This window comes from Hippoglossus hippoglossus, chromosome 3, assembly GCF_009819705.1.
Source record: "Hippoglossus hippoglossus isolate fHipHip1 chromosome 3, fHipHip1.pri, whole genome shotgun sequence".
In the NCBI taxonomy this organism is placed as follows: Eukaryota; Metazoa; Chordata; class Actinopteri; order Pleuronectiformes; family Pleuronectidae; genus Hippoglossus; species Hippoglossus hippoglossus.
The window spans coordinates 27,936,180-27,963,478 of NC_047153.1; the positions used below are offsets into that span (position 1 = coordinate 27,936,180).

Consider the following 27,299-nt stretch of genomic DNA (forward strand, 5'->3'; position numbering starts at 1 on the left):
GGAGAATCAGTTGGTGTCTGGTGTCTTGATTGAAAACATCCCCTCACATTGATGAATCCCAGGCGCTGCTGCTAAAAGGTCACCTAGTTATTTGAATTTTATCAAAACTGAAAGTATCACGTGTCCAAATCGCACCAAATTTGACACTGCACTTTTTTGGGCCCTTAACAAAACACACAAGAAAAGTGTGAAGGCTAAAAGATGAATGGTTCTTGAGATATGTGAGCCAAATACATACAGGCAGAGATTTCAGGAAATATTAGCCAGATACCATATAGCTCTCCCAACACATGCAGGATCCAGTTTTGGATGACACTTCCTGTCCTGCCATCCATCACCTACCTCAGGTTCTGCAGTGCGCTCACCACCAGCATGCCACTGAGCAGCAGCAGAGTGAGGATGTAGGGATACAGCAGGAGCGTACCAGCCAGCCGCTCCAGCGTGTCGAGGGGCAGCAAGCCGAAGGCTTCCTCACACAGATACAGACTGGCATCAAAATCCCTATAGGAGGGGGGGTGAAAAAGAATGAAAACGGGGAGGCGTTCAGGGTGGGGGGTGAGAGAAAGGGAGGAAAAGATTAAACAAAGGGAAAGATGGACATAAAAGAAGTGAGCATGTCATTGGTAGGAGCGAGAGAATTTATATTTCAACAGTTGGAACTATCAGTGGTATACATTTTGGTTCTGTTTCTCTCTGATTCCTGTGGCGATCACTCGTCTGTCAGTAAGTGTGTTGAGCACCGTCAGTTCTTGCTTCAGTTCATGAAGCTTAAATTTCTGTAGGCTGCACACCTGCTTCACATGGGATTATACTTTAAACCGAATTAAACGATTGGCTGGCGTACCTGTCTGTCTCTGACTGACCTGCCTGCCTGTGTGTACCCAGCCTGTGCTCTCACTGCACATGACTGGAATCATCAACCAGAGAGACGATATAGTCAGAAGTTAACGAGCAAGTCACAGAATAAATGCATGAATAGCCCATGCATTTATTAATAGCATACCAGTTCAGTTTGTGTCGTAACAACCATTGATTTTGAAATTGATCTCCAACAAGTCAAGTCCAGCTCCTAAACTTTGTATAAATAATGCTCTCTTCAAAGTGCAAGTTATTTCAGTAAAAAGTGCATTAACCCTTAGACCTGCAGGTTTGGCAAAAATTAATTGTTGCTCAACTACAGATGATTTTTTTTACGGCAGCTTTGAGGCAATTAAGTATCCTGGCTTTTTTCAATCATCCTCAATCCAATAAAAACAGGTTAGTTATCTATGTACAATGAAGAACATGTCCAAACTCTTCAAAACAATCTGGAATCATAACTTGTGGTCTCACAAACACTTTCCTAATCCGACAGAGAAGCAAAAAAAGGTCGTGTGCTGAAGACAGATCTGCAAAAATCGAAGTTTACGACACAACAGCGACACAACAATCAATAAAAACCCTCCACACCTCCCTATTTCTTCTGTTAGTTGACAAAAAGAGTAACACAAACGTGTACTGTCCAAATCAACGGAATGCATCTCAATAGGGACTGAATGTGAATTATAAACTTTTGTTTTTTACTGCCTCTGATACACCGACGCGCTGATAAGTAATTGAACAGAGAATTGGGATTTCACAAAACACAGAACAAAACTCCAGGGATAAAAACTAAAGGACATGGATGGAGAGAAGAAAGGAGTCTCAGCGAGAGAGAGACACAGCAACAGAGGGAGAGGCAGAGATAGAGCTCAGAGTAAGCACTGCATTTCCCACAAGCCTTCTGAATAATTGAAGGGCCAGTTGTGTGGCGCTGGGTTGTGAGCTGTGTTATCTGCCACCCCAAAGCAGCTCTCCAGTGGCTGAGCTGCTCAGCGCACACACGCACTATCTGATTGATGGGAGGCCTGCTGGCGTTACCCCGCCATCTATTATTCACACACACTAACACTCCAGGTGCTACAACACCGGTGCTTAGTGAATAATACAGTCAAGCTAGATCAAGTCAAGAGGTGTGTAGATGGCGCAGACTTTGTGTGTGCGATGTGTTTGAGCAGGTCCTTGTGCCAGGGTTTTATAAGAGAGTTGCGTGGCTGGGTACAAGAACAGAGGCTCTGCTGTGTGTTTGTGTGTGTTCATACCTTGTTTGCCCCAAGGCCAACTTTGACTTGATGAATTTAAAGATGTGCTCGTCTGATCTGAGCTGAAGAACTTTCTGTAAACACACACAGATAAGGTCATCTGGTTAGGGCTAAAGATCAGCACTGAGATGAATAAATAAGTAAATAAAGCTTCTGATCACATGGTCATCTCACGTCCCAACTACAAGCTTTAGATGCATCAGGAGGAGGAGGAGGAGGAGAGGACATGGGGCTGCGGTAGAGGGAGGTGGGAGAGGAGAGAGTGTAGTGAAACAGGGGAAAAGACGAGGGTGGTGAAGCAGCAAGTAAGAAGAAAGTAAGAGAGGGAGGAGCAGCGGAAGTCCACGAGGGGAGGGAGAGAAGAAGGGTACAGAGAACAAAAAGAAAATAAAGAAGAGGAGATATGCAGGAGAGAGGGAGGGAGAAGAAGAGTGAAAGGAAATCCAATAAGAAGAAGAGAGAGACAGGGAAAGGGAGGAAGGTTAGAGTATTAAAAGGAGGAGAAGAGAATGACAAATTTAAGCAAGGAAGCAGAAGAGAAGCACCTTGGCTAGGTAGTTGATGGTGAAGGTGAGGAGAAGAACCATGGCAGTGTGGAGAAGCAGTTTGCCCAGACGAGCCATCAGGCTTCCTGTCTTCAGTCCAGACTGCAGAATCAGACAGCAACCAGAGATGAGTCAGTGCATCTGCTATGTTCTCAGTACTGTTTGATATGTAGAAAAACTTACACACACACACACTCTGTGTTAGGTACGTGGATCTCCATATTAATCAAGATATCAAACACCAACACTGCGTGGCTAACATAATATATTCAGATGATTTAAATACTTATAAACCATTTAATACATTCTAACTCAGAGGTGGGAAGAGTTTTAAAAGTCACATGAAAGTCTCAAGTCTTGTTATGACCTACTATATCAGGAGGTTTGTTTGTTTATTCATTGTTGGGTTGAGGTGTAGCGTTACGTGCAGAGCGAGGTGGTAGGGAAAGACTGACACTCCACAAGGGGAATGGGGTCAGCTCCCTTTTTAACTCCACACTCCTGGCGGCGACACACACCTGAGAGGCCGAGGAGCGCAACAGCATTTGACAACGGGTAGCAACCCAGCAAACCTGCGGTCAAGAAATGACTCTGAGCAAAGTAACCCACAGTACAGACTCTTTTCTACGACACTACTTCACTGTTCACTGGGACTCTTTTCCGTCGCTTATGCACAGAAACCATAAGACAGCGTCTCAGCTGGCCCAGAGCGTAGCCTAGTGTGGCTCAACAGGTCGAGTGGTGGTGAAAGACGTCAGGAAGTTCAGCTTGAAAGCGTGAGTAATCCATAACCTGCCTATTCAGACAGACTACCTACGCCTCAAGTGAGGCATACGATTCAAGTAAACTGCATGCACTGTAGAGACTGAATTAAATGTTGGCAGGTGAACGTGAAGGAGCTAGCAATGAGTATAGGCCATGCATTTATTAACAGCATACCAGTTCAGTTTGTGTCGTAACAACCATTGATTTTGAAATTGATCTCCAACAAGTCAAGCCCAGCTCCTAAACTTTGTATAAATAATGCTCTCTTCAAAGTGCAAGTTATTTCAGTAAAAAGTGCATTTATTATCTTCCAAAAATGTCACAACCTTTAAAAGATTTATAAGCAAAAGGATCAGGTGTACCTCGATATGTTATTCCACTGTCAAGGTTTGGCATTTGATCAAATCTGCATGAAATTGTAAATGGTTTCCTGAATCCATTTGTCAGCAGCTGTTGACATTTCTGACAAAAGTAATGAATAAAATTCAGTGGTGTAAATTATGTTCACACTTTTGCTGGCTGAGTAGACAGAGACAACCTTTATTTCTTTTATCACAGCCATTAAAGACCTGAAAATGAGATGAGCAGCAGAAGATGTGAAGTCTTAGTAAAATATGTATTGGACACATTGAAATAACCCCTGTGGCCTACTTACTTGGGACAAGTCATTTTTCATGAGCTACTGTGATATTAGAGGAATGGTGCAGAGTGAAGTATCGTCAATCTCACAAATGATTTTTGGCCGAGCACAGACACCAGCTTGCACATTAAGGAGGCGGCAGCAAAATTGTAATTTTGGTAATTAACATTCGTCTCGTTAAAGATTTTTTTCATTCAAACCAGCAAAAGATTCAAATTTTGCCAACCTGAAAAGTTCTTGCTCTAAAGTGATAATGTGCTGGTCTGCATTGCTATGTGCACTGTGACTGGCCGCTGTCAAAGTTCAGTCTGTTGTCAGGAATGTGAAGCGCTGATGCTCTGCATACTTTGTGTGTAACATACATTTTAATATTTGGGCTGGGGAGGATCAAGTCATCACACGTGAAAAAAGTTCAAGTCCATGTAAGGTCGCAGGTTGTTTTTGTTAAAGTCGAGTAACAAGTGGGAGTGTAAAGTCATCAGATACATAAACCATATTAACACTAGAAATGCACATTTGCACACACTTCACAATTAGAGCACATTATTACAGTACACAAATGTTTTATTTCCAGGAATGAAATCTTTCTCTCCTCATTTCAGATTCTAAACCTTCCTCCATCTTTCTCTCTACTTCTCTTTAATTCTGTCACATTAAACGTTTCAATAATTGTTTCCGCGATAAGATCTGATTTGACTAAATTACATTCAGACCTAGCAGAAGAATGATTTTCAGCGTACAAATTGGAATTATCTTCTGCAAAAACGGACTCCAGCACAGACCTCGTCACGTCAATGTAGGTTAACCTTCCATCTGTAAACAAGCTACCACTACTGTCTGGACCTTCCTCACTGTGAGGCTTTTCCATGTTACCCATTCCTGTCTATTCTCATTTCAAACTCTCACTCTTATCCCCAGTACTCATTACACACACACACACACACACACACACACACACACACACACACACACACACACACACACACACACACACACACACACACACACACACACACACACACACACACACACTAACCTGGCAGTGTCTGATGAAGAGTGCAGCTACGATGAAGCTCAGGACCAGTGATCCCAGTATCATGGGGTTACAGAACTGAAGGAGCCACACGCTCAGCAGACCGCACACTTGAACAAGGTACAGAGTGGTCACCTGGAGGACACACACAACACACACACACACACACACACATAGTGATGTATACCAACTTGTGTAGATGTGATGCATCGACATGTGTGTAAATAAATACGACATGTGAAGTCGAAGAATCTCGATCCCCATCTGTTGGCTGATGCAGTACAGGTCATAAATCCTGCCTGCTCCATGTTAACATGTGGGACATGGACCAAACTAAAAAGTCAAAGTAGACATGGAACAAAGTTTTCTCTAAGCTGGTTTTGTCATTGTATGTCATTCATATCACACTGAAGTTTGTTCAAGTGTTTATTCTGGTAAGATTGGTTTTAATTAGTTATTTGATGCTATAAAAACTTGGGTGAAACGTCATGATTAACAGCTGAGATTGACTCAGGACTGGTTGAGTGCAAGTAACAACAAGTATCAACAAACTAACATTTGCCAATGTGCAATGGACTAAACAATGTGGAAATAAACCCAGAGGGTTGAAAGCTTTTTTGGCTTGTGTGCTCTGCATTTAATTTTCATTCAACTTCTGTAACTGGCTCCCATTTGCTCACTGTGTCCCAATTCGGGGTCCACAACCTTCAGAGGTTGCATTTGAAGGCCAACAGCGTCACAGCAGAGCAACTAGGCAGCCAACAAATGAAGAGTATGCTTCAAAATGTAAGTATATGGCTTCAACTCGGTCAAATCCTCTATAGATCAGGCAATCTAATTTCGGTTCGGGCTTTGTGGCTATGGCTTTGTGTCCTTCGTAGGCCAAAGGTAGCAACCCGTGAATTAGGACACAGCTACTACATTGACGGAATTAACCCTATTGATCCTTCTTCATCCATACCTGTGTAGTTGTTAAAAAGTCGATACAGTCCAGGGTGTATATGATGAGGGCCTGCACAAGTAGGATGAACTGGTTGAACTGCCACGTCAGACAGAAGCAGAATGTTGTCACATACATCAACCACACCATCACCTTCTGAGGAGGGAAACACACACAAACAGACCTGGGTTAGAATCTTTAATTGGACACTAATGACATATTACAAATAGCATATTATTGAGCTGATAGGGTGAGTGTGCCAAATGAAGGCCAATCCATGAGGTGAGTCAATCACTTTGATTCGTGTGTGTGTGTGTGTGTGTGTGTGTGTGTGTGTGTGTGTGTGTGTGTGTGTGTGTGTGTGTGTGTGTGTGTGTGTGTGTGTGCGTGCGTACCTGCTGTAAGGCCGTGAGCTGAGGCCGGAGGTAACATGTGATAGCAGTGACCTGCAGTGCCAGGAAGGGCAAAGACCAGTTCTCTCTGAGGGAGATGGTGAACTCCACACGAGTGGTATCTACCCTGAAAGGAGAGAGAGAGGGAGCAAAGGAGGGTTGGAGAAAAAGGTGGATGGTGGAAATCAACAACAACCTGAGGAATTTGGTTGAGATGATGTGCAAACAGCATACAGTTGCTACTGTAAGAGCAAGAAAAACGAATAATGTATTTTACCTTTCGGAAAAGTACATTGTCGTTCAATACTGTTTCGGGTGATACACTCACATGTTTCACACACTGCTGTTTACTTTTTGATCCCAACAAATCTTAGTGCAACTTTTGTAAAGCTGTGAAACTCTGTGGCCCTGCATTGTACTGTTTATAGGAGAAATATATATATTATAACAGAAATATCGCCTGTCTATTGATCCAAAAGACCCGCAGAGAAAATGCCAGCAGGGTTTCTGAGCTTATTTCAACTTTTGTCACATTTCCAAAAGCAACTCAGACAAAAAAAAAATAAAGAGGTTTTCATGTCCACTGACTGAAAAGTGCAATTAAATAAAGAAGGTTTTTTTTTCTCTTTCTTTCTTTTTTTGAGTGAGAATATTGACACCAGTCTAAATATGAAGTAAGTGTAGCTGACATTAGCATTAAGACTGGAAACTGAAAAAAATAACATAATGGTATGTTATGTTAAACATTATGTTCCAAACATAATAGAAACATTTAATTGAAACACAAGAACTACAAGTTGTGTTCTCATAGCGAGTTGTGTGACTGTTTCGTTGGAAGTCCTGAAAGCTTGTTTTCCCTCCTGAGGCCGAGAGCATTTTTCCACAGAGTTAAAAAACGTTCCTAGTATTTTACAGCACCCAGAGCAGCTTTATAATCAAAAATCAAAAAAGACATGTAAATGTCACTTTCTACAGTGTTTGGACATTTAACCCGTTTAGAGCAACTGCATCATGTACCTCTCGCCTACTCCACTAACAGTAATCAGTGACATTACCAGTAATAATACCAAGTGCTCAACAGCAGCTTTTTTGAAAGGTTTGCTGGCGGTGTAGCGTAGCTCATTAAAAATTCAAACAGCTTACACACCTTTATCTGATATCTTTTCTGTGTCATCAATCATGGAATAGAACTTTGCACTGTAACCGCAGGCAGAGTAATTTACCACACGAATCTGAGTCCTTAACCCAGTTCACACTACATGAGACCAAATCATTAAGAATCCAATAAAGTTTCTCATCAGTTGTGTCATTTACTGAGGTCTGCAGCCTGAGTCACACAGTCCAAATCACTTCAGTAAAAAAAATAGGCAACACATCAAAGTTAAGTTTTGGCTTTCATTGAATTTATATTCTGCTCACATGATACCGCTTTGCTGGATTTTCATCATTCAGAGGGACTTGCTTTTTAGGGCGATGTATTTTCAGTACCACTGAACCATGAGGGGAAAGAATCCTCAATGAAAACACATCTTCAAAAACATTCACTGCTAACATAAAAACGAACATCTATTAAAATGACCTCATTCAAAGGAGTTTGTGGCCAGAGTGATTCATTGAATTGATTTTCCTTATAAGAACTCAGAATTAAATGTGACTATCACACTGCCAAATCTGTTATTTTGACAGCTCCCATACACAGTATACAAAATTGAAAAATGATACAGAAAAATATCAATATAATAGGCAGGTATTACAATAACTTTAAAACAGTAAAAGTTTAAAGGGATTTAAACAGTAGGTAGAACGTATGCAAGGAAAGTTATCATTTGAGCACAATATCGGGGACTGATTACTAATAATAAACACTGAATAAATTATACAGCAAATAAATGGAAAACAGACCTTGATAACAAGTAAAAATGTAAATGAAAACATGAAAAAAGCTGTAAAGAATACACCACACATCCATCAGTTCATGTACATGGATGGAACTGTGTGAAACTCAATGAAAATGTAATTAGCACATCCAGGATTTGAAGTAAACAGTCGCATAGTTGTGAGATATTTTGGTGAAAGTGTTGATCAATTTATGTAAATAACGCCAACATTCTTGGAAATGTCAGACAGTAACTGTGTTTTGGGAAAGTGTACCTGAAGTGTAATGATATGAAGTTTCTTAAAGTTGTATGACACTTATCTCGGGAACTGCTTCAATAAAACCGTAGAGATACTTCAAAAGGATTCCTTTCTATTAGTGAGTCCTGCTCAAACAGTTCTACAATATGCCATCACTTTTTATTATATGTGTGCTGGACGTTGTGTGCAGAGCGTTTTTATGAACGGCCTATGGTGCAGAGTGAAGTTAGAAAACTTTGTGTTCATCCTACCTGGTTTATCTGCAGTACAGAATTCATAGTCAATGTTTTTCATAAACATGCGTTTGAATGATTTACTGAACTGTTGTTGAACAGCTGTCGCTATCGACCAAATCTTCAGATTAAAATTCACAACTTTTTTTAATAAAAGCTACGTTATTCTGCGCAGGATAGAGCATTGCTGCAACAAAACTAAGATTGTGCTTTTACTTTGAAGACAAATTGCCAAAAGGAGTTTTTCATGAACATGAAGTGATTCTATGAATGGTGTTGCCATGACAAAGATCAGCACCCCTCAGGGGTCCGGCCATCTGCGTCTGTGTCAGTCCAATATGGTGAGATAAAAATTATCAGATAATTAAAATGATCTCACAGAGATTTTGATGCTTGGTTTGACCCAGTTGCCAACCACTGCTGTAGTTTATGTGAGGACGTAGAAGAAGTTATGTTCAACTCAGTCCACAGAAGGTACACTGCGCCGCCAACCCCTGCCAACAACAGAGTGCAGGTCGCTTGTTTGTAAAACAAATTTGAATATTGACCGAATCTCTAGTCCAAATCGCACCAAACTCAACACTGCAGTCCCCTGGGCCATTAACAACACACATAGCAAGTGTGAAGCCGATAAGTAGAGTCACGATATATGCGATTCACATACAGCAAGATGGAGAGACAGATATATAATCACAATACTGTTACTAGCAAGTTTTAAAAAGGCATTACAAGAAACTAGCTTGTCAGACACATGGTAAAAATGCAAGTCTCCTGTCTAGGTACACTGTACTTACACTGATACTGCAGCTTAAATATGGCTTACACAGACAGAATTGTGAGATTTTGAATAGCTTGTCAAGCTGGGGTGACTCACCCGAATGCCATCTAAAATAAGAAGATAAACCCTCATCTTATGCGGATTACCTACCTGTTGAGGATGTACCAGACCCCAGTGAGCGCACCAGCCAGCCAGGAACCAGAGAGGAGCCATGCTGTGAGGTACAGAGCGATCACATACACCGCTTGGAGCGAGAACACTGTGTAAATGTAGAAATACACTGGCTCCAGATACGACTGGACCACACACACACACACACACACACACGCACACACAGAGAGAGAGAGAGAGAGAGAGAGAGAGAGAGAGAGAGAGAAAGACCATTGGTTCATTAGGCAGTGTCAATGAACACACAGGGAGTTGACTGCTGCGACAGAATCAGGCACTCAGGAGCACTGTGGCATTTTCAAAGCTTGGTCTGATATTTCACTCCATGACATTCTTGTCACACAGTGAGATCCGTGAAGAAGCGCAGCGGCTGCTCCTCAGTTAATTGATGACAGAAACCTTTTCCTCCAACTCTCCCCAAGTGCAAATATGCCACGCCATGTTAGCGAAAAGATTAAAATGCCACAGCACCTCTAATACCCGACTTTCTCCTAATGTCTGTAATTCATAGCAGTAAACATAACTTGGGTGGTTAATGTTATTATGAATAATATTTTTAAAACACTGGTGATATTATTTAAATTTTTTCTTTAAAGGTGAAAGCTTGATGGCATGAGCCAAAATGACAAGAAAAGCCACAGAAACAATCAATCAGTCAATCACATTGGAACAGTGGCAGTCATTACTCTAATCCTTTGTGTTTTACAAGCCTGTTGTGAAGAGCTGACAGCTGAGTGATGTGTTACCTGAATGGGCAGCAATCTGTAGAGAACACTGAGAAAGACCTCTTGGTAGATATTCATTCGCTGTAGGAGATTAATGGTCCTCTTGGATTCTGTCAAGTTGTCATGGATCAAATCAGAGAGCCCTAGGAACACACACACAAAAACACTTTAAAAATGCCATGGTGACATAGACAGATAACAATTATTAGTGGTTTGGGACAACCAGGGAGGAAAGGGTATGAATGTTTCTCAAAGTGCGGTGCTGTTACAGAACAATAACGCTGTTTGAAATTTCTGTCAAGCACTAAACCCACAGATTTATTCTGCACGGATTTAATTCTTTAATTGCTGAAAGCAAATTAAGCGTCTGAACCCATCAGTGCATTCAACCTTAAAAGCTTTTAAACATCACTTCCTTTGTTGATTTAAAAAGCTAAGCAAGGTTGTGCTGTTTTTTCTCAAATAAAAAGAGAGTTCACCCCAGTGAGTGAGCACAAATACAGCATCAGTGTACGTGTCAGGGTTTCCTGCAGCGTTTTGTGGCAGATGTGGCCTGAAGCGAGACCACCTCCACTGACATCATACAAATGAACAATTTTCTGCAGGAGATCCAGAGTAGAGGAGATTCTTCCAAAGATCCTTTAAAGGTCTGTAAGCAATATCTACACTGAGAGGCCCAGAGAGAATGAGCACAGCTCTATGGAGTTTTTAACATCTTCCAACGAGTGTTTGAGTTTGATAGTTTGGTTTCACTTTTAAGTTAAAATTTCAGTGTGAGAGCTAATGAAGCTCTATATCTGTAACTGTTTGCAAACAAGTTCACTGTATGAAGTTAAGGTGATGATTATATAGTGTTTCCACTGCCCCCATGTGGTCAAACATCTGTTATTGTAGTTAGGATAATTCAGGGTTTTTTATGAAGGAAATTAAGACAGATAACAAAAGATATAAAGGAATGGAGATGGAGTCCCAGACTTACTTACACAGCAGATAACGGAAGATAAGGTGAAGTAGACTGATGAAGACTAAACCTCAAAACACCACAATAATTCATAAACTACAGGCAGAAGGTACGATCAGTTATCAGTTCCACGTTGGTTGTGTTTGTAGTTTTGTTACAGTGTGCTAATATCTATATTGTTGAGAAATAACTACAACGGAGACATTGCAATGCTGCAAAAACAGAAACCCTGTAACACTGTACTCACCAAAGTAATTACTGAAATCTGGGAACACGGCAACATTGGCACAACAAAATCCAATAGAGAAAGCAGTTTGAAGCTGCCAGAAGACAGGCAGGTTTTCTAGTCAGATTGTTTCACCATGTAAAAACTGAAAGTGAACACACCAGACATATTGGTAGCAATCCCTCAGTGCACAGTACAAGTTCTGAGTACAAGTACAGTGGGTAAAAGCTAAGCAAAGTATTTCTGCATGCAGTGATGGTTCTAATTTTAACATTTATTCTTTGATGTCTTTTCAGATTATGATTGATTAAATAGGTGCTTTGTTTACAACCGTCAGACTAAATGTGCTTCTTGCACTCTGACTATTTTTCAACGATGTTATTGCATTGCCCTATGTCAGAAATTACAGTACTTTGGTGAGATACATTTTAGTATTATAGGATAACTGGGGGGGGGGGGGACCTAATTGTAATAATCCAGAATTATTCTTTAACAATGGCATTATCCTGCCACATTAAATGAGTGGTACCCACCACAGACTGGCATCATTGCTCCAAATTGGACACTGGGTGCAGTATCATTGCAATGTATTTGATTTGACTGAAACAAAGTGGGACAGCAGAGCAGCAGCAGAGAGCTGACTTCCTGCTGCACACTGGGATGTGTCAGCCTGATCCCTGCTGTGTTCTTGAGCCATGTAAGACCATGAACACCATCACTGCTTTACATAGACAAAGTGGGTACACATCCACTGCCAATTTCGCTACACCCCTCTGCTTTGCTCCTTCCTTCTCTCATCCTTTGCTCCCGCAGTTCTCCTCTAACCCATCTTGCCTCCTTTATCCTTCTCTCCTATCCACGCTTCTAAAAACACAGAGGGCCACAGGGGGAGACGTCAGCCAGTTCCTCTACTGGCTACCTTACAGCTCAGTTATTTGGCTTAGTGGAAAATTAGGCCTGTTTCCAATGAGGAATTCTAAATGATAATGGGAAGAAAATAATTTGACTAATTTCCTACAGAGCAGACTGTGCGTCATGAGAAACTGCAGTGATTTGTTTGGTCTGGTATGAAAATGGAGGGGAAAAGTTTCTTTTTCCTTGTAGGAGTAGGTCGAGACAACCATCTGGTGTTTTTATCCATGCAAACAAAATGTTAAATTTAGACTGGCCATTCTGAGATATTACTTTATAATGGTTATAGCTATAGCAGTGTCACAAAGTACCAATTCTCAAAAAATCTATATTTATACTGTCATTGTCCTGTTGTGACCCTAATTGACTGTTTGATAAACACTGTTTGCTTAAGTTACTCTTTTTAACCAACTAATATAATGTAATTTAAAACATGAGAGCTGAGATGAACGACTGCATATGATCCAAAAAGCACAAAGGCTAAATCTGCATGTCCAAAAATGGGGATAACAGTATAAGTATGACAATATGAGATAATACCATTAATATTAGGCTTCTAGAATGGAGTTGAGCAAGCGTGTGTCTGGCAAACATACTGTTTACTCATGTTACACTGACTGAAGTCGCACAGATGTAAATCTTGCCCAATCAAACAGAGCTGCTTACCTTGGCCTGAACTGTGATGATGTCAGAGGTCTGAGCTTTTTTGAACCCTGTTACCTGATAAGATAATGTAGAGCATTGACGATATGTTTCTAGGCCTTAGATATACTGATAAGTTACTTTTGTAAAGCCCCTTTTCCACTGGTCAAAGAACCAACTAACATCTGGCTTTTGTCTGCAATGGGAATGGATAGAATTCACTAAAACCACTCAATTGACATTGCAGTAGACACTGGTTTTTATCAGCTTGGCAGTGATGGAAACATGTCACCTGGGTGAACGTGCTAATTGGGCAAGACAGCGAGGTGAGAGAGTTACTCAGTTTCCGGGATGTTCGTGACGTCCAGCATGACAGAAGAGGGGAAACAAAGCTTTTAGGGGGTTTACCCACGTTTATACCTGCTAATGTTGGTGTAGGGTAGAAAATGACACATCACCACAAACATATATTGTAATGTGTATACCTTCCTGTATGCTCGGGGCCTGCAACATTTGCTTGTAGTAGGAGTAGTACAGTCCGCACTCTGTCCGAAAGGAAATCTCCCGCTCCACTTCCTGAAAGCAAAAAAGGGAATTTGTCTGTGTGGAACCACATCCTTCTGTTCTCTGTAATATGGAAAACAGATATCCTGGCATGACAGAAACACTGGAGATAGAGGCAAAGCAGCTCATACAATCGTAATCTGCAACAATAAGACAGGTAACACTATGTGTGTGTTTATGTGTTTGGCTTCCCAGGAGGTTAACTGCTTGCTATGCATGATCACTGTTTCCAATGCGGGGTTAAAAAGAGGGAGCACACAGTTGACAACCAGCTGCAGAGTATTTATATCATGTTCTCTTTGTAAATAGCTTTTACGGCTGTGCTTGACAAAAAGTATTTGATTATTGTGATAGATTTCTTTGGCACAGAGTTACGTGATTTAAACTCTGTCTCAGTCTGTCAAATTGTTTCTCCAGGACTACTGTTCCTCCACAGACGAATGCAGTCACTGCCTTTGATCTTGAAATGTGCTTCTTAAAAACCAATACACAATCAAGTGTTATTACGATGCCATTGAGGGGATTCTTTTTCCAGTAATGACTTGTAAAAAAAACAGCTCATTTAAAAAAGACCATGAAAAACCACTAATGGACACAAAATTGGTACAACACTATGTTGCCTAAATGACAAATAGGGAGACAGCCCAAAATATTTTAATTTGCATTAAAAATAAAGCTATTATGCTGACAAATACATAAAAAATGATGGTCAAAGACAATATGCACGTAAAATGTTCTCTTAAATTTTCCTGCAGCGTGTAGCCCAACGCCTACACACATATCTCTATGACTTCAGAGGAACTGATGGATGAATTTAACTCGTAAGGATATCTGATTCCTGTGGCAGATGTCCTGAAGATCATCATAACTAGTCAGTTAGTCAAGCACATGCAGGGCACAAGGCAACAACAACTACCATTAACTAGCTGCTGATGCACTTTTCCATTCTGACCATATTCTACAAGTACTAGTCCATTAAGCTGCTTTCAGACATGCACTGAACTCTTGACACTGAACGGAAAATCTCCTGACATTCTCCAGAGGGGCTGTATGTGAGAATGCAAATGTCTGTGTGACAAGCCCCGGACATTGTCAGGGGCTTCCTCAGAATCAATTCATGGCTTAACTACGGTGGCAGTCCACAGAAGACTAAAACGCTTTGCAGAAACTGGTTCAGCATTGTTTCCCGAGGGATAGAAAAGCCCCAACCCTAACCCAAAGGTCTTTGGAACATGGTCAAATCATGCTGGGATAGCAGGGGTCATCAGGTATTTTACCCACTTGTTAAAGGAGATAGAAGATGCTTTTTCAGTTTTTCTTTCCTCGGGTTTATTGTGCATTTTTTGTGCATGTAAAAGATTTACATAGGTAAAAAGTATCCTCTCTCTCAACAGAAAACATAAAAAGCTCCTAAAACACCTCATCAGTGGTCCAGACAATAGTTCTGCACAATCATGATTTCATATGGGGCAGCGTGGTCGTCCTCTTTACATTACATAACATTACGTTTCATTTAGCTGATGCTTTTAATCAAAGCAACTACAATAAATGCATTCAACAATGAGGGTACAAACCCATAACAACAAGAATCAAGTAAGTACAATTCTCTAACAGGAAGGTCAGCAGTTCAATCACTTGGGCAAGATACTGGAGCACAAAATTGCCCCTTCTCATAGACAAGGTGCTGTACATAGATGCACTGTATGTACACACTGTATTCACAATGTGTGTGAATGGGGCAAAAGAGCGTACTGTAAGGCGCTTCGAGTGGTCCGTAAGACTAGAGAATAGCTACAAATATACATTTACCACATGACCCCACATTTTCATAATGCAGTTAGTCAAACAAAGATAAAAAGAACATGTGAAGGAGGGCAATGACCAATCAGAACAGGAAAGGCGATAAAGAGACAGGAGCTAAAACCAAGTGTTTCGGACAGAGGCTAAAAGAGCAGCAATAATCCAAATTAAAATTATGAACCTGAATATGAGCATAATATATCTCCTTCAAATGAATCAGGTGCATGCTGTCATTAAAGCAAACAGGGGACATACTACGTATTTTGTATTTTGGTATATACGTGTGTGTATGTGTGTACAAATAATACAACTCCTACCATGAGCTGAGAGAACCACAGCAGATTCTCATGTAAGGAGTTAACGCACCAGGCCTGAGTCACCGCCAGCAGGACAGCCAGTAACAGCCCTGTTGCCATGGAAACACGCAGTCCCCAAGGCCACTGGGGTGGGTTGCCTGAACCGGAACACGTCCCTGATCCTCCAAACAGAGAAACGTTCCTTCTATCCCCCTCCTGGGGGCCATGAGATCTTGCTTTCCCCAACATCATGTTACTGCTGCAGCTCCCCTCAGCTGGTGCATCTTGTGAAAGGCCAAACTTGTGTTTTAGCTTGTTCCGCTTAAGTCTCTTACGAAGCTCCATTGCCTGCGAGGACGGAGACTATCAATAAGTTCTTGGATCCTTTGATGAGCTGAATTCAGGTAGATAAACAGGATGCTCCTGGGTTAAGCAATAGAACTGATCCAAATCCATTACGGTAATACATGTAAATGCGGTGTGTTTTTCTTTTCTTGAAGTCAGTCCAAATAAATTAGCCTTTTAATCACTTCAAGTTCCTTGCCAAAGGAAATATGCAAAAGCTTTCTCTGAGGGAATGAGCAGCTAGTTTCCTTTCCAATCCTTCTTTTGAGTTTGCCAAAGGCAAAACAAGCTTTGGCTTCTCACCAAGAACTCTGATGAGATGGCTAATCCCCAGTTTAAATTAAGGTCAGAGAGAATACGCCTAGTTAACAGGTTCACACATTGCTCATTACCTTGACAGCGAGTTCATTTCTCCAAAGGCAGCCATCGTCTTCTCTCTGTCTCTCTCTGTTACCATTTCTTCTTTATGGGTCTTTGAATAACTCCCATCTCCCTGATGTGGTGCTTGAAGAATCCAAGGGTCGGTCCAGCATTGGCATTATTTCTTCTTTTCTCAATTTTTTGTCCTCCAGAGCCGAAACATGGATGACCTCCACTTACCCCCAAACTCCAACAGAGAATTCAAAGCAAAAAGCTATATTTCTCAACAAAACAGCTACTACATATGAAGACAAAAGCAAAGTTTAAGCCTGAGCTACCATGAGAGTGCAAACAACTGGATGGTCTGTAAATAACCGGAGCAGCCAGAGGGAGCGAATTAAAAGGGAGTTGACTACTGGTGACCCCTTGTCTATAAAAACACACATGCACGCAGGAAAAGAGTACGATGGGTGGGGGGGCGGAGAGCTGTGAGAGGAACATGTTGGAGTATCATTAGGAAAAATACGGGGAACGTTTGTCAGAGGGTTTTGTGGATCTGGAACCAGCTTCAAGCTGTGAGCACGTCTGTAATAAACTCCCCTGGGAACTGAGGCTAACATGGAGATGACTTCACACCTGATGAATTCAAGAGTCCAGATGAAGCCAGCTGTCTGACCTCATTGTAAGACTACTTGTGCAAATAAGCATTGTTGCAAAAAAAGAGAAAAATAGCGAAGGAACAAGAAGAACTTCATATTATACCATCCACTCCAAGCTCAGGAGAGAGAGAGAGAAACTAGGGGTCTAGAAGAGAGAAACTAGGGGAAACAAGTAGGTCTGTGAAGGCAGGAACAGAAATACATTAGCTAACAAGGGATGAGAGAGAGAGAAACAGCAAACAGTTCAAACAGCAGGCAAAACCACAAGCATCTGAATAGTGTGTCAGCTGTTAACCACACCATGTAGCATGTGATGCATGTGGACTGATTCAAGAGTTAGTTAGGTCCATGAAAATGTATCTTTTCCCCTCTTTGGTTCTCTGTCCTCAGTAAGTTCCTAAACCCTGAGGTTTACCTTTTGGACAAAACTGAGCTTTTTTAAAGCTCCAGGGTGGATTAGTGTGAAATAATTGATATAGTGTAGCGAAGACAAAATGTTTAGAAGAACAAACCTGCCCAGTGCTGTCATGAACCTGTATTTATCAGTATTTGGTGAGATGACTTAGAGTAGTGATAGGGCTGTATCATATGACAAAAATCACACTCAGGTCATTTCGTATTCAGATTTTAAGTTGTGATAGCAGCAGCCAGTGTCCATCTTCATGATTCTTAACCAATTCATGATTCATGAGAGAAAAAGCCTTTTCCATCATCTCAGTCTGGGGTTTGTTTTGAACACTCAACTGTACTTTAGTGGCTCTCATCTTTAGACTCTATATTGTATTTTTATACTATATATTTCAGTGTTTACCATACATTGATTTATCTTGAACCTTGAAATCTTGAATCTTTTGAACCGTCTAATAGAAACAATATGTGTAATCTTTTAAAATAGCAGTGATGCAGTGAAGTCAGATCCGATCATGATCTATTGCCACACGAGAACGCATGCATATCAAGCTGTTCACTTGCAATTAGCTCACCTACGAAACATGTTAATGCCAGGTGCTCTTAGGAACAGGACCAAAGGAGAAGTTATCTGTACAACATGCTGTCCTGCCATGTTGGAAATCTAAATGTTGGGAATGATACTGGCGATCTTTACTAAAAAACAGTCTGAATGTGGCCGCACATTGCCATTACTCAAAATGAGCATTTTCAGAATCAGCCAGCAGTGTGTGGACGTGGTCTGACACACAGCTTTTGATAGCATTAACAGAAGGCAACCCCCCCACACACACACACACAAACACGTGTCTGAAATATGTGATGATGTCAGCCAGGAGCCATCTTATGTGGGAACATTTCGGGGAAATGTTCAGCAGGCCTGTAAAGTGACCTGCATTCATTATAAATGAAAGCACCTGTCTCCCTCTTCCCTTCACACACAAGACACATAAACAGGAACAAGACAGCGTAGGACCACAAACTGTGTCTATGCAGACTCTGCTTAATTAACTGGATGGGCTGTTTTGTCTTCCAGAGACAAAAACTCAGCAAGGATCCACTGCAGGATCAGATCGTCTCTATGTGGGTCAAGAAACACTTCACATTTGCATGGGACACAGATGAAGCTCTGGGCACAGCATGTTACTGCTGACAGATGCTGACAAATTCTGAGTCGTACAGTTCTAACCGCCTGCCTGTTCAGTTGTTTTGTTTGATTCCTCACGCTCTCCTCCCAAAGAGGGCAGTCTGTTCTGTGATTAAGATAAAATTGAATTCTGAAACAGTGTGTGTTCTAATTGAATTGAATGTCTGCTGAGGAATTACTTGAACACGGACGTATCATTTTTCACACCAAGAAGACTTCTGTTATGGTTAGGGGTGTGTACAGTATCCATTCTTTGGACTTGATCCAAATCTCAACACCTGGTCCACTTTCAGATACAAAAACAATACAATGTACTTTGGGCATCTAGAAGAACTTCATTGTGCAAAGAAAGATAAATATATGTTAAGGGTGTTGCTAGTTGCAGGCAAGTTGACTTAAGACAGACGTACCAATCATGAATGAGTGGATTGAGATAGTTTACAATATCTATACAATGGAGAGAATTACATTTAAATTAAGAACTCAAGTTGATATTTTTGAAGACAATTGGTCAAAATGGTTTATCTACGTGTCAAGTAAAAGACCTGATTTTGTTTAACAGTAATACGACCATGTTAAGGATGTTTTTTTTCATTTTAGAATAGTTTTCTCTCCCACCACAGGCTGATGTAAACAAGTGCCTATGGATATGCACATGCTAAAGCATGTAAAGTAGACCTGAGAATATATGCTATATGTTAAGTATGAGTGCATGTGAAAGTAAGTACCTTAAACTGTATGTACACAGACAATGTTATATATATAAAAGACACATCCTCCCCAGGATGTTTATGTTGGTGTTGTTTTCTTCATTTTTGTTTATACCCATCATTTTTTGGGGGTATGTTCTTCTTTTTTTCTGTACGTGTTCCCTAAATGAAAACCCAATTAAAAGTTGAATAAAACTAAAAAAAAAAACACTTCAGATGAAATTGTTACAATTTTATTAAATTGCAGTATTCTCTCTCATCTCCTTGCTGACAGTATCACAATATATTGTAGGATATTGAATCACAACAGCCCTGTAACACGATACGCATCGCCAGCCCTATTCAGAGCCATTTTTATACATAAGGTCATCCTGTGATATCATTAAACACAGAACACACAGCATGAGACTGAAACTCATGACTCATACTTCTATCATAACAAATGAACAATACCTCACCTTGAAATGAGGCACAAACCGCACATGGGAACAATGTTCATTTCCATTTTGCCCCAGCTGCGACTATGACAGCAATCTGTTCTGCCATGTCAACTGGAGGGCTGGTGAAGCTCTGGCAGGAGAATTTCAAAATTACATCATATCTGGCAGGGCACTATGTTCTGCTGCTGTTCAGCACTGAACAGGCTCTAAGAAGGACTGGTTGTTTGGTGTTTCAGGACTTCATGTGGTTCAATGAACAGGCCTGAAAATCAATCCTCTGCAGATCATGGAAAAATAATCACCTCACTTCAGGAGTTTATGACGTGTTTGCGGTTTATTTTTAAGAGAAACATGGATGAGACGGTTGGCATTTCTACTGAAGCTACATTTCCTCTTTGGATAAACAGTAAAAGTGATATGAATCTTTTAGCTTTCAGAAACTCAAACCCTGAAATATTTTCCACCAGTAAATAACCACATGTGATGTGGTGGATGAGTCTAACACATGGATGTCAAAACCTAAGATGACCTCTATATAAAAGTGTCTGATTTATAGGAGGCTCATAAAAAACACAAAAAGAACACGTGTTCCCAGATCTTCTTCCTGAAGAAGAAAGTTTCAAAGAGGCATATATACAGGCTTTCTGTCTACATTTGTATTACGGCACACAATCAGTGTTCAGAGAGCTTGAAAAATCACCATAAATATCTTTTATAGTAACTCTGGTAAATATTAACACTAATTCAATCAATCTGGTGTAAAGGGAAAATCAAAGCTCCCTTAAAAAATCTGCCAATTTATATTTTGACTGCTACAGGTAAGTACATTATATGTACTTGTGATAATTGCTGCATAAACATAACATATACATGTGGAATAACCGCTAGTGTTTTCTGGTGCAATGTTTTACACTCAATCTTCAGTTGTTTGTCGTTGTTGCTGGTACTTTGATGGTTGGTACACAAAAAAAACTCCTGTCTAATCCAGTGGTTCCTGAAACTTGGGGTCAGGACCCCAGGAGGATGACAAGACACAGAACAAGGATTTCCAGAAATCAAATGCAGTTTAAAAACAATTCTACATGCCATACTTTAGCCATAATTATTCAAAAAGCAAAAAGAAATACTGATCATCAGGATTCTGATACACATAAATATCCTTTGAAATGATGGTGGTCATGTGACCCTTGCACAGTTATTTTGAAGCGTTTGGGACCTCTTGGTCTAATCCGTAAATGAAAAAGCATCTGTCAAAAAACCTGGAGCAAACACCTGACCGTTTCATTGGTCGATCTTTGACAGATGACTGCAGTGAGCTTTTTTCACAGCAGACATTTTTTATGATAGGCAAAGAGATGGGTCATTACCTTGATGTTGGAGAACCAAAGGTCGTTCTCATGTAGTGTGGCCACGTAGATACAGCATAGCAGGCCAAGACCAACAGAAACAGACCAGCCAACAGAGGTCCACACTATTGACCCCCACGACCAATCACCTGCAAGCATTAAGTTGTGGTTTGTCAAGTGAAGTTTTCATAACTTTTAAAAACACTTAAATGGAAAAGAGTCAATGTTTATGTCATTAGTGTTGGGCCATGGTTTTGTGTGAAACCACACTTCGGCCTACATGTGCCATCAAAGCCGGAAGCAGCATGTCCCTCCAGGACTCCGTCTCCCAGGGGCCATTAAAAACCAGAGCAAGGAACTCAATGTCCCAGAGGGCATCAACTTCACACAGAGGGGTGGAAACCCCCCCCAGGGACACAGGTTTCAACTCCCATTGGTCACTCTGGACCCCATGACCTGTGAGGTCACCGGGCCAATATAAGCTAAGTTCTCCAGCTTCTCGCTCTCGATCTCTCTCTTTCTAAAGTCCCTCAACGGAGAGAAGGCTGTCGAGCCTCTCCTGCCTCTTCCTACGATCCTTCCACAGGAGGGAAGGCTGTGGAGCCTCTTCTCCAGCTCACATCTTCTCTTCCCATCCAACTCTTCGAGAGGAGCACAAAGGTGCAGCTTCCAGCTCATCTCAGCAAGGAAACCTCCTCGCCCTCCAAGCTCTACCAATGTCCTAGCAGCGACTCGATGTCATGCAGGAAAACTTCAGCCAGCAACTGAGCTATACCGCTCAACCGAAACCAGCAAGACGACACAAAACTGCGAACTGCACAGCAACTTCCTTTTTCCCCTTTCCACGGACTGGTAACACAACTGGGCTTAATAATTACACTAGGCTAAGCAAGACTGTTTATTCGATTCTGTGTGAGGTTTATAAGTTTGATTTGTGGTGTTGTGATATTTTGGGTACAAGTTATTGAGAAAGTAATGTTAGTCTGTTATGCTCTTCACAGTCTTTCGTTGCATCCAATCTAGTAACTTCCTCTAATTTGGCACACACACAGACACACGCATAACTCTTCACCTCATTATCTCTACAGGTCGTAAACATTCCAATAGGTGGGGGACGGGTGTTATCTCTTTGGCCAGCCACCATCTTGAAAGCACGCTGACTCACACAGACACACACACACATGTATACACACATACCTATCTTTGTTTAGCAATTAGACCGTTAGTAATTTGTGTTTTTATACTTTATTATATTCATAATAAATGTTTTTCTTTCACAAATGTTTTTTATTAATGTTGCATAAGTGAATTTCGCCAACCTCTACACTGTCAAGAACCCCATATCTTTCAACTTAGCTAACTATCTATATGGTAATTTTGGTTATAGTTATTAATTTAATTGTTAATCAGAGTTCCAAAATTTGTAGTTAGAACCTTAATCTATGAGACTTAATCAATAAATTGGCTATCTTTTCCCTTCCTTTGAAGGGTGGTGCCCCGAGGTAACTTTAATCAATTAAAGCTATTATTTAATATTAATAATAAAATATTAATATCTAATATTTTATTTTGATAACCAAATTTATTGAATGCCGAAAGGCACACCATTTTATGGTATCACGTTTGATGCATTATGGCACAACATTAGTTAAGACTTTAATGACTATGACAACTGCACATTATTAAGTAAGTCACATCACTGAGTCAACTTCCACAACACAGGCCCATTTGAATTCATAGGCCTAATTGAAATGTAACCATTATGAATTAGACTGTTCACTGGATACTAGTAAAATACAGATTATTATATGTAATATTATGACTATTAATGTCAATTATATATATTTAAACCTGTGGAATACAGATTTTCATTTCATTATTCTACACACCCTACAAGGATTCAACTCAAGCAGGAGGAGACTGCATATGGCTTTGGCTCAGGAGATAGAGCGGATCGTCCACTGACGAGAATGTCAGTGGTTCAATCCCAGGCTCCTTTATCCACATCCTGAAGTGTCCTTGGGCAAGATAATGAACTGTGGCAGGAATGTGTGTGGTAGAGAAAGAGCTGCACATAGATGCACCTTGTGTGTGTGTGTGTGTGTGTGTGTGTGTGTGTGTGTGTGAATGGCTAAACCTTCGCTGTAAAGAGCTTTGAGTGGTCATCAGGGCTGAAAAGAGCAGACCATTGACCAGTTGTGTAGCCACTGCAGGTGTACTAGTTAGACAGCAGTGAATTATGAAGAATGTGGCATTTAAACCCTTTTGAGAACTGTCCATCCCACTCTGCACCCACAGAGGGTCAGAGGTCAGCCTCACAGACTGAACACTGGCCCTGGAGCTGGATCGGCTCAAAGGCACTTCAGCAGGGGGGTGGACGGCTGCCAAGCAGGCTCACCCCTCCTTCTGATGAGGTGGACCCTGCAGCCACTGTGCTGCTGCTGCTGCTGCTGCTGTGTATGGAACTGAGCTCGGTGGAGGTGGAGGTGGAGGAGGAGGAGGAGGAGGACACACTCACCGTGCAGCACCTTCTCTGCGTGGTGGTCGGTGCAACAGTTGGCCTGCTGGGGCTGACACTCTGCACCGGGGGGCTGCTCCTTCCCCTTGCTGCCCTTCCGCTGACGCAGCGCTGTCATGTTGAAACACTGGGAGCGGAGCAGACAGGGGCGGTGCTGCGGTCTGACTGGACCCACACTGATGTCCACACACACACACCCACACCTAAACCTTTCAATCTGGATTTGCTCTAAACGCACACACGCACACACAGCTGCGGTGTGGAGCACAGCAAGGGGCGATCAGAGCCGCTGTGGGTTTCCCCTCAGTGTCTGCAGCCGTTCATTCAAACGCCCAGTCAGGCCCGAGCTGCACAGGCTGCACCACCATCACCCGCTTACTGCGCGCATCCCGCCGCGGTCAAGATCACAGTCTACGCCGGAGTCCGCGATGAGACGCGAGAAGGGACATGAGCGTCACCGGTGATGCGGGCGGTGACGCCGAGATTTCGATCAGAGTGCGACAGGTTCAAACTCCTACGCTACAGCCTCATTCATCATCATTGTTATCAATGTGTATTGTACAGCAAGGCGCGCTCCCGTCATGGACGCCGGGTTTTCAGTCTGTCTTCGCGGCGACAAAGAGAGCAGAGCCCGGCGGTACATGCTCCAGCCTCCTCCTCCTCCTCCTCCTCCGGTAGGACGGTCCGACCGGCGGCTCCTCTCTACCTCCCTCCTCCTCTACGTCTCTCTATCGCCCTCGTCCCTTCATTTTCTCTCGTCTTTTCCAGCCCCTCCCGGTACAAAGCGTCGGTCAGCTCCTCTTACCCGCACCACGGTTCAGCCCGGGACCACACCGGAACACGGGAGAGGCCGCCTTCAAAATAAAAGCGCGGAGATTTGGCTTCGCGCGAAAGGCAGGAGTTTTGGTTAATAAGTCATCCTGTGCTGGAGGAGACAGACGTTTTCTGTCATCGGGTTAATTTCATTTTCTTATCTGTGCACAAGCTCGACATTAATATAATAAGTAAGATTCCTGCTCTTCAACCATTTTTTTTAATTGGTAGTATAATTTTTTTACTACTTTGAAAGGGAAGGAAACACTTCAAATCTTACAACTGGGGTTGGGTGATGGGGCCAAAAATCATATCAAAATAAAAATAATAATATCAGTCTACAGTATATCCATAACTATCACCATAAAAATCGTATTATAATTTAGTTTAGGATAATTATCATTATTATGGTTTTAAATTATCTACAGGAAAACATTGTGCTATACCTCTTTACTGTGCGTAGACGATGCTTAACCATTATATCAATTTATATATTTATTTTTATCGAACTTTTGTTATATTGCTATTGATAAAAATCAAGTTCAATAATTATTGATAGTGTTCTATTGCCCTGCTCTATAAAACTATAAACTCAAAATATACATAGACTGTATATAAAGATGGACGACATGACGGCTCCTCAAAAGATGGTTTATGTCATCTAAGGTAGTTCTCATCACACTTTAAGTGATCATTTTTCTGATAGGTTTGGTTTTAACTTGTTATTTGATGCTATAAAAGCTGGGCGAAACTCATGCTTGACAGCTAAGACTGACTCACGATTGGTTGAGCCCATGTATCGGCGGGACCTCACTACGGTGTCCCCCTCCACCAATTGCTTCAGTGCTGACTCTGGATCCAAATGCGTAAGATGGTAGCGTTCTTATTTGGGACATTTTGGCTTCATTTCTGGACAGTGGGAGAAGGTTGAGACAAGTCGTCCATCTTGATATAAAGTCTATTTTTCAGAGGCGCAAAAATTGTAGAATGGTTTCTTATGTTTTGTTTGTTAAGGTATGCCACAGAAATAATGACCACCTAACCCTAAGGGCCTTATATTCCATCGTAGCACCATTTGTATGGAAACACTTTGGAGCTATTGCCACAGATAGAATCAGAAGAACTAGAGCATTCACGCAATGCAATGGTAAATGGTACATTTTTGCTATTCACACATACATTCATACATTGCATCAATGTGCTGGCAGAGTCATCAGGGGCAATCAGTATCTCGCCCGAGGACACTTGTCCGGGTTGTGAAGACAAAACAACTAAAGCAGTCCTACCAAGGTCAAAGTGTCCCACAGCTCAGATGGTGTATTGCAAGAGGTTACTGCCCATGTCCGTATAGGATGTGCTGGACTCTATCTGGTAATGTGGCAGACAGATGGATCTCATTAGAAGAGACAGGAGGCCAGTAGTCAAGTATCCCAGTTACTCAAGAAGGAAAAAGGTGCCCTCTAAAGTAATGGGACATATGGAAACAGAACTGTCAACTAAAAGCATAACAAAAAATATGTTTAATGTTGACTCTGAATCAAAAGAGTACATGTACATGTACAGTCATATGAGTGATGATCACAGAGAATAGACTTTCCCAGCAGTGACTTGTCAGTAGGAAATAATGAGCCAGCATAAACAATACCAGGAATGTGGAGTTTGCTTATATAAATAAAAATGCAGCTATTAATTAAGGGGACTTATTACACTAGTGGTTTGTCTGTCTACAGCTTTATTTAACCTAATTTAGCACATATTGTTTACAGCCTGCACATTTGCCATCGTGTTTGATTCTGGCACGGCTCATCAATCACATTTATAGCAGCTATTTACTGTAATATGCACTTAGCCACTTTGTGCTATACCTGCACAGCGCCAAACAAGAGACTACATCAGTTTCGCATGGCAGTGGCTCAGGCACACTTGTCCAAGAGCAACACTGATGTAAAACATACATGAAGAGAGGGTACACCTTTCACAACAAGGCAAAACACATCAGTTCACTCCAGTACCCCCTGACTCAGTCCGCACAACTTCTGCTGTACATCTTCCAGAGACGGTCAACCTGAAAAATCCAATGTGTTGCAGAGGAGAAAAGGCTGCTCTGGGAAATCAATTCTTTTCATGGTTTTTATATACACTGGTGATTTTATTGTGTTATACAGCAAAATAAACCTTGGCCCATATGAAGACAATGTTTAGTTTTCATACTCAAAAGGTCCTATTAAATGCAAATAGCTAGGAGAAATAAAAAAATGCATACCAAACAAAAGGTCCCAAGAATTTTGGGCTTCAAAATGCTCATGTTGCTCCGTGACTGCAGGGTGTGTAAATATCACAGAGTGTAGCCAAATAGACAACTGTTTGCAAACCTAAATCTTTAGACGGATTGTGGAGGACTTCGATGTGACGGACAATTAATTAATACACCTTTAAATGATGAAGAATCGTTCAGGAAGAGGTTTTAATGAGGAGGGATCAGATAAATGTATTCTTTACAAACCTTTGTAATATCATGTTTACCATTCTCATGTTAACACATTCATCCCAAGGAAATTCTTACATGTTAACATGAGTTTTGATCAATAAGACAAATATATTCAAGTAAACGATGCATTTACTTTAATGAAATTGGAAA

At 41.3% G+C, this 27,299-nt stretch overlaps 1 protein-coding gene across 4 annotated transcripts in view; it reads right to left on the minus strand.

Annotated features, from left to right (window-relative positions):
- dpy19l3 (dpy-19 like C-mannosyltransferase 3) overlaps positions 1–24,552 on the minus strand; it is a 51,337-nt gene extending 26,785 nt beyond the window's left edge. For 2 of the 4 annotated variants that reach the window (XM_034571002.1, XM_034570993.1), the window contains exons 1-11: positions 23,849–24,552; positions 21,352–21,479; positions 13,702–13,792; positions 10,497–10,618; positions 9,733–9,878; positions 6,439–6,562; positions 6,065–6,199; positions 5,107–5,238; positions 2,666–2,767; positions 2,121–2,194; positions 343–501 (exon numbers count right to left, since the gene is read on the minus strand). In XM_034571002.1, the coding sequence (XP_034426893.1) occupies positions 343–501; positions 2,121–2,194; positions 2,666–2,767; positions 5,107–5,238; positions 6,065–6,199; positions 6,439–6,562; positions 9,733–9,878; positions 10,497–10,618; positions 13,702–13,792; positions 21,352–21,479; positions 23,849–23,966 (1,331 nt within the window). In that variant the 5' untranslated portion in view covers positions 23,967–24,552. Of the gene's footprint in view, positions 1–342; positions 502–2,120; positions 2,195–2,665; positions 2,768–5,106; positions 5,239–6,064; positions 6,200–6,438; positions 6,563–9,732; positions 9,879–10,496; positions 10,619–13,701; positions 13,793–15,897; positions 17,601–21,351; positions 21,480–23,848 lie in introns of those variants that run through there. The other 2 variants (XM_034570983.1, XM_034570990.1) reach the window with 2 other exon arrangements.
- Between the last annotated feature and the right edge of the window lie 2,747 nt (positions 24,553–27,299).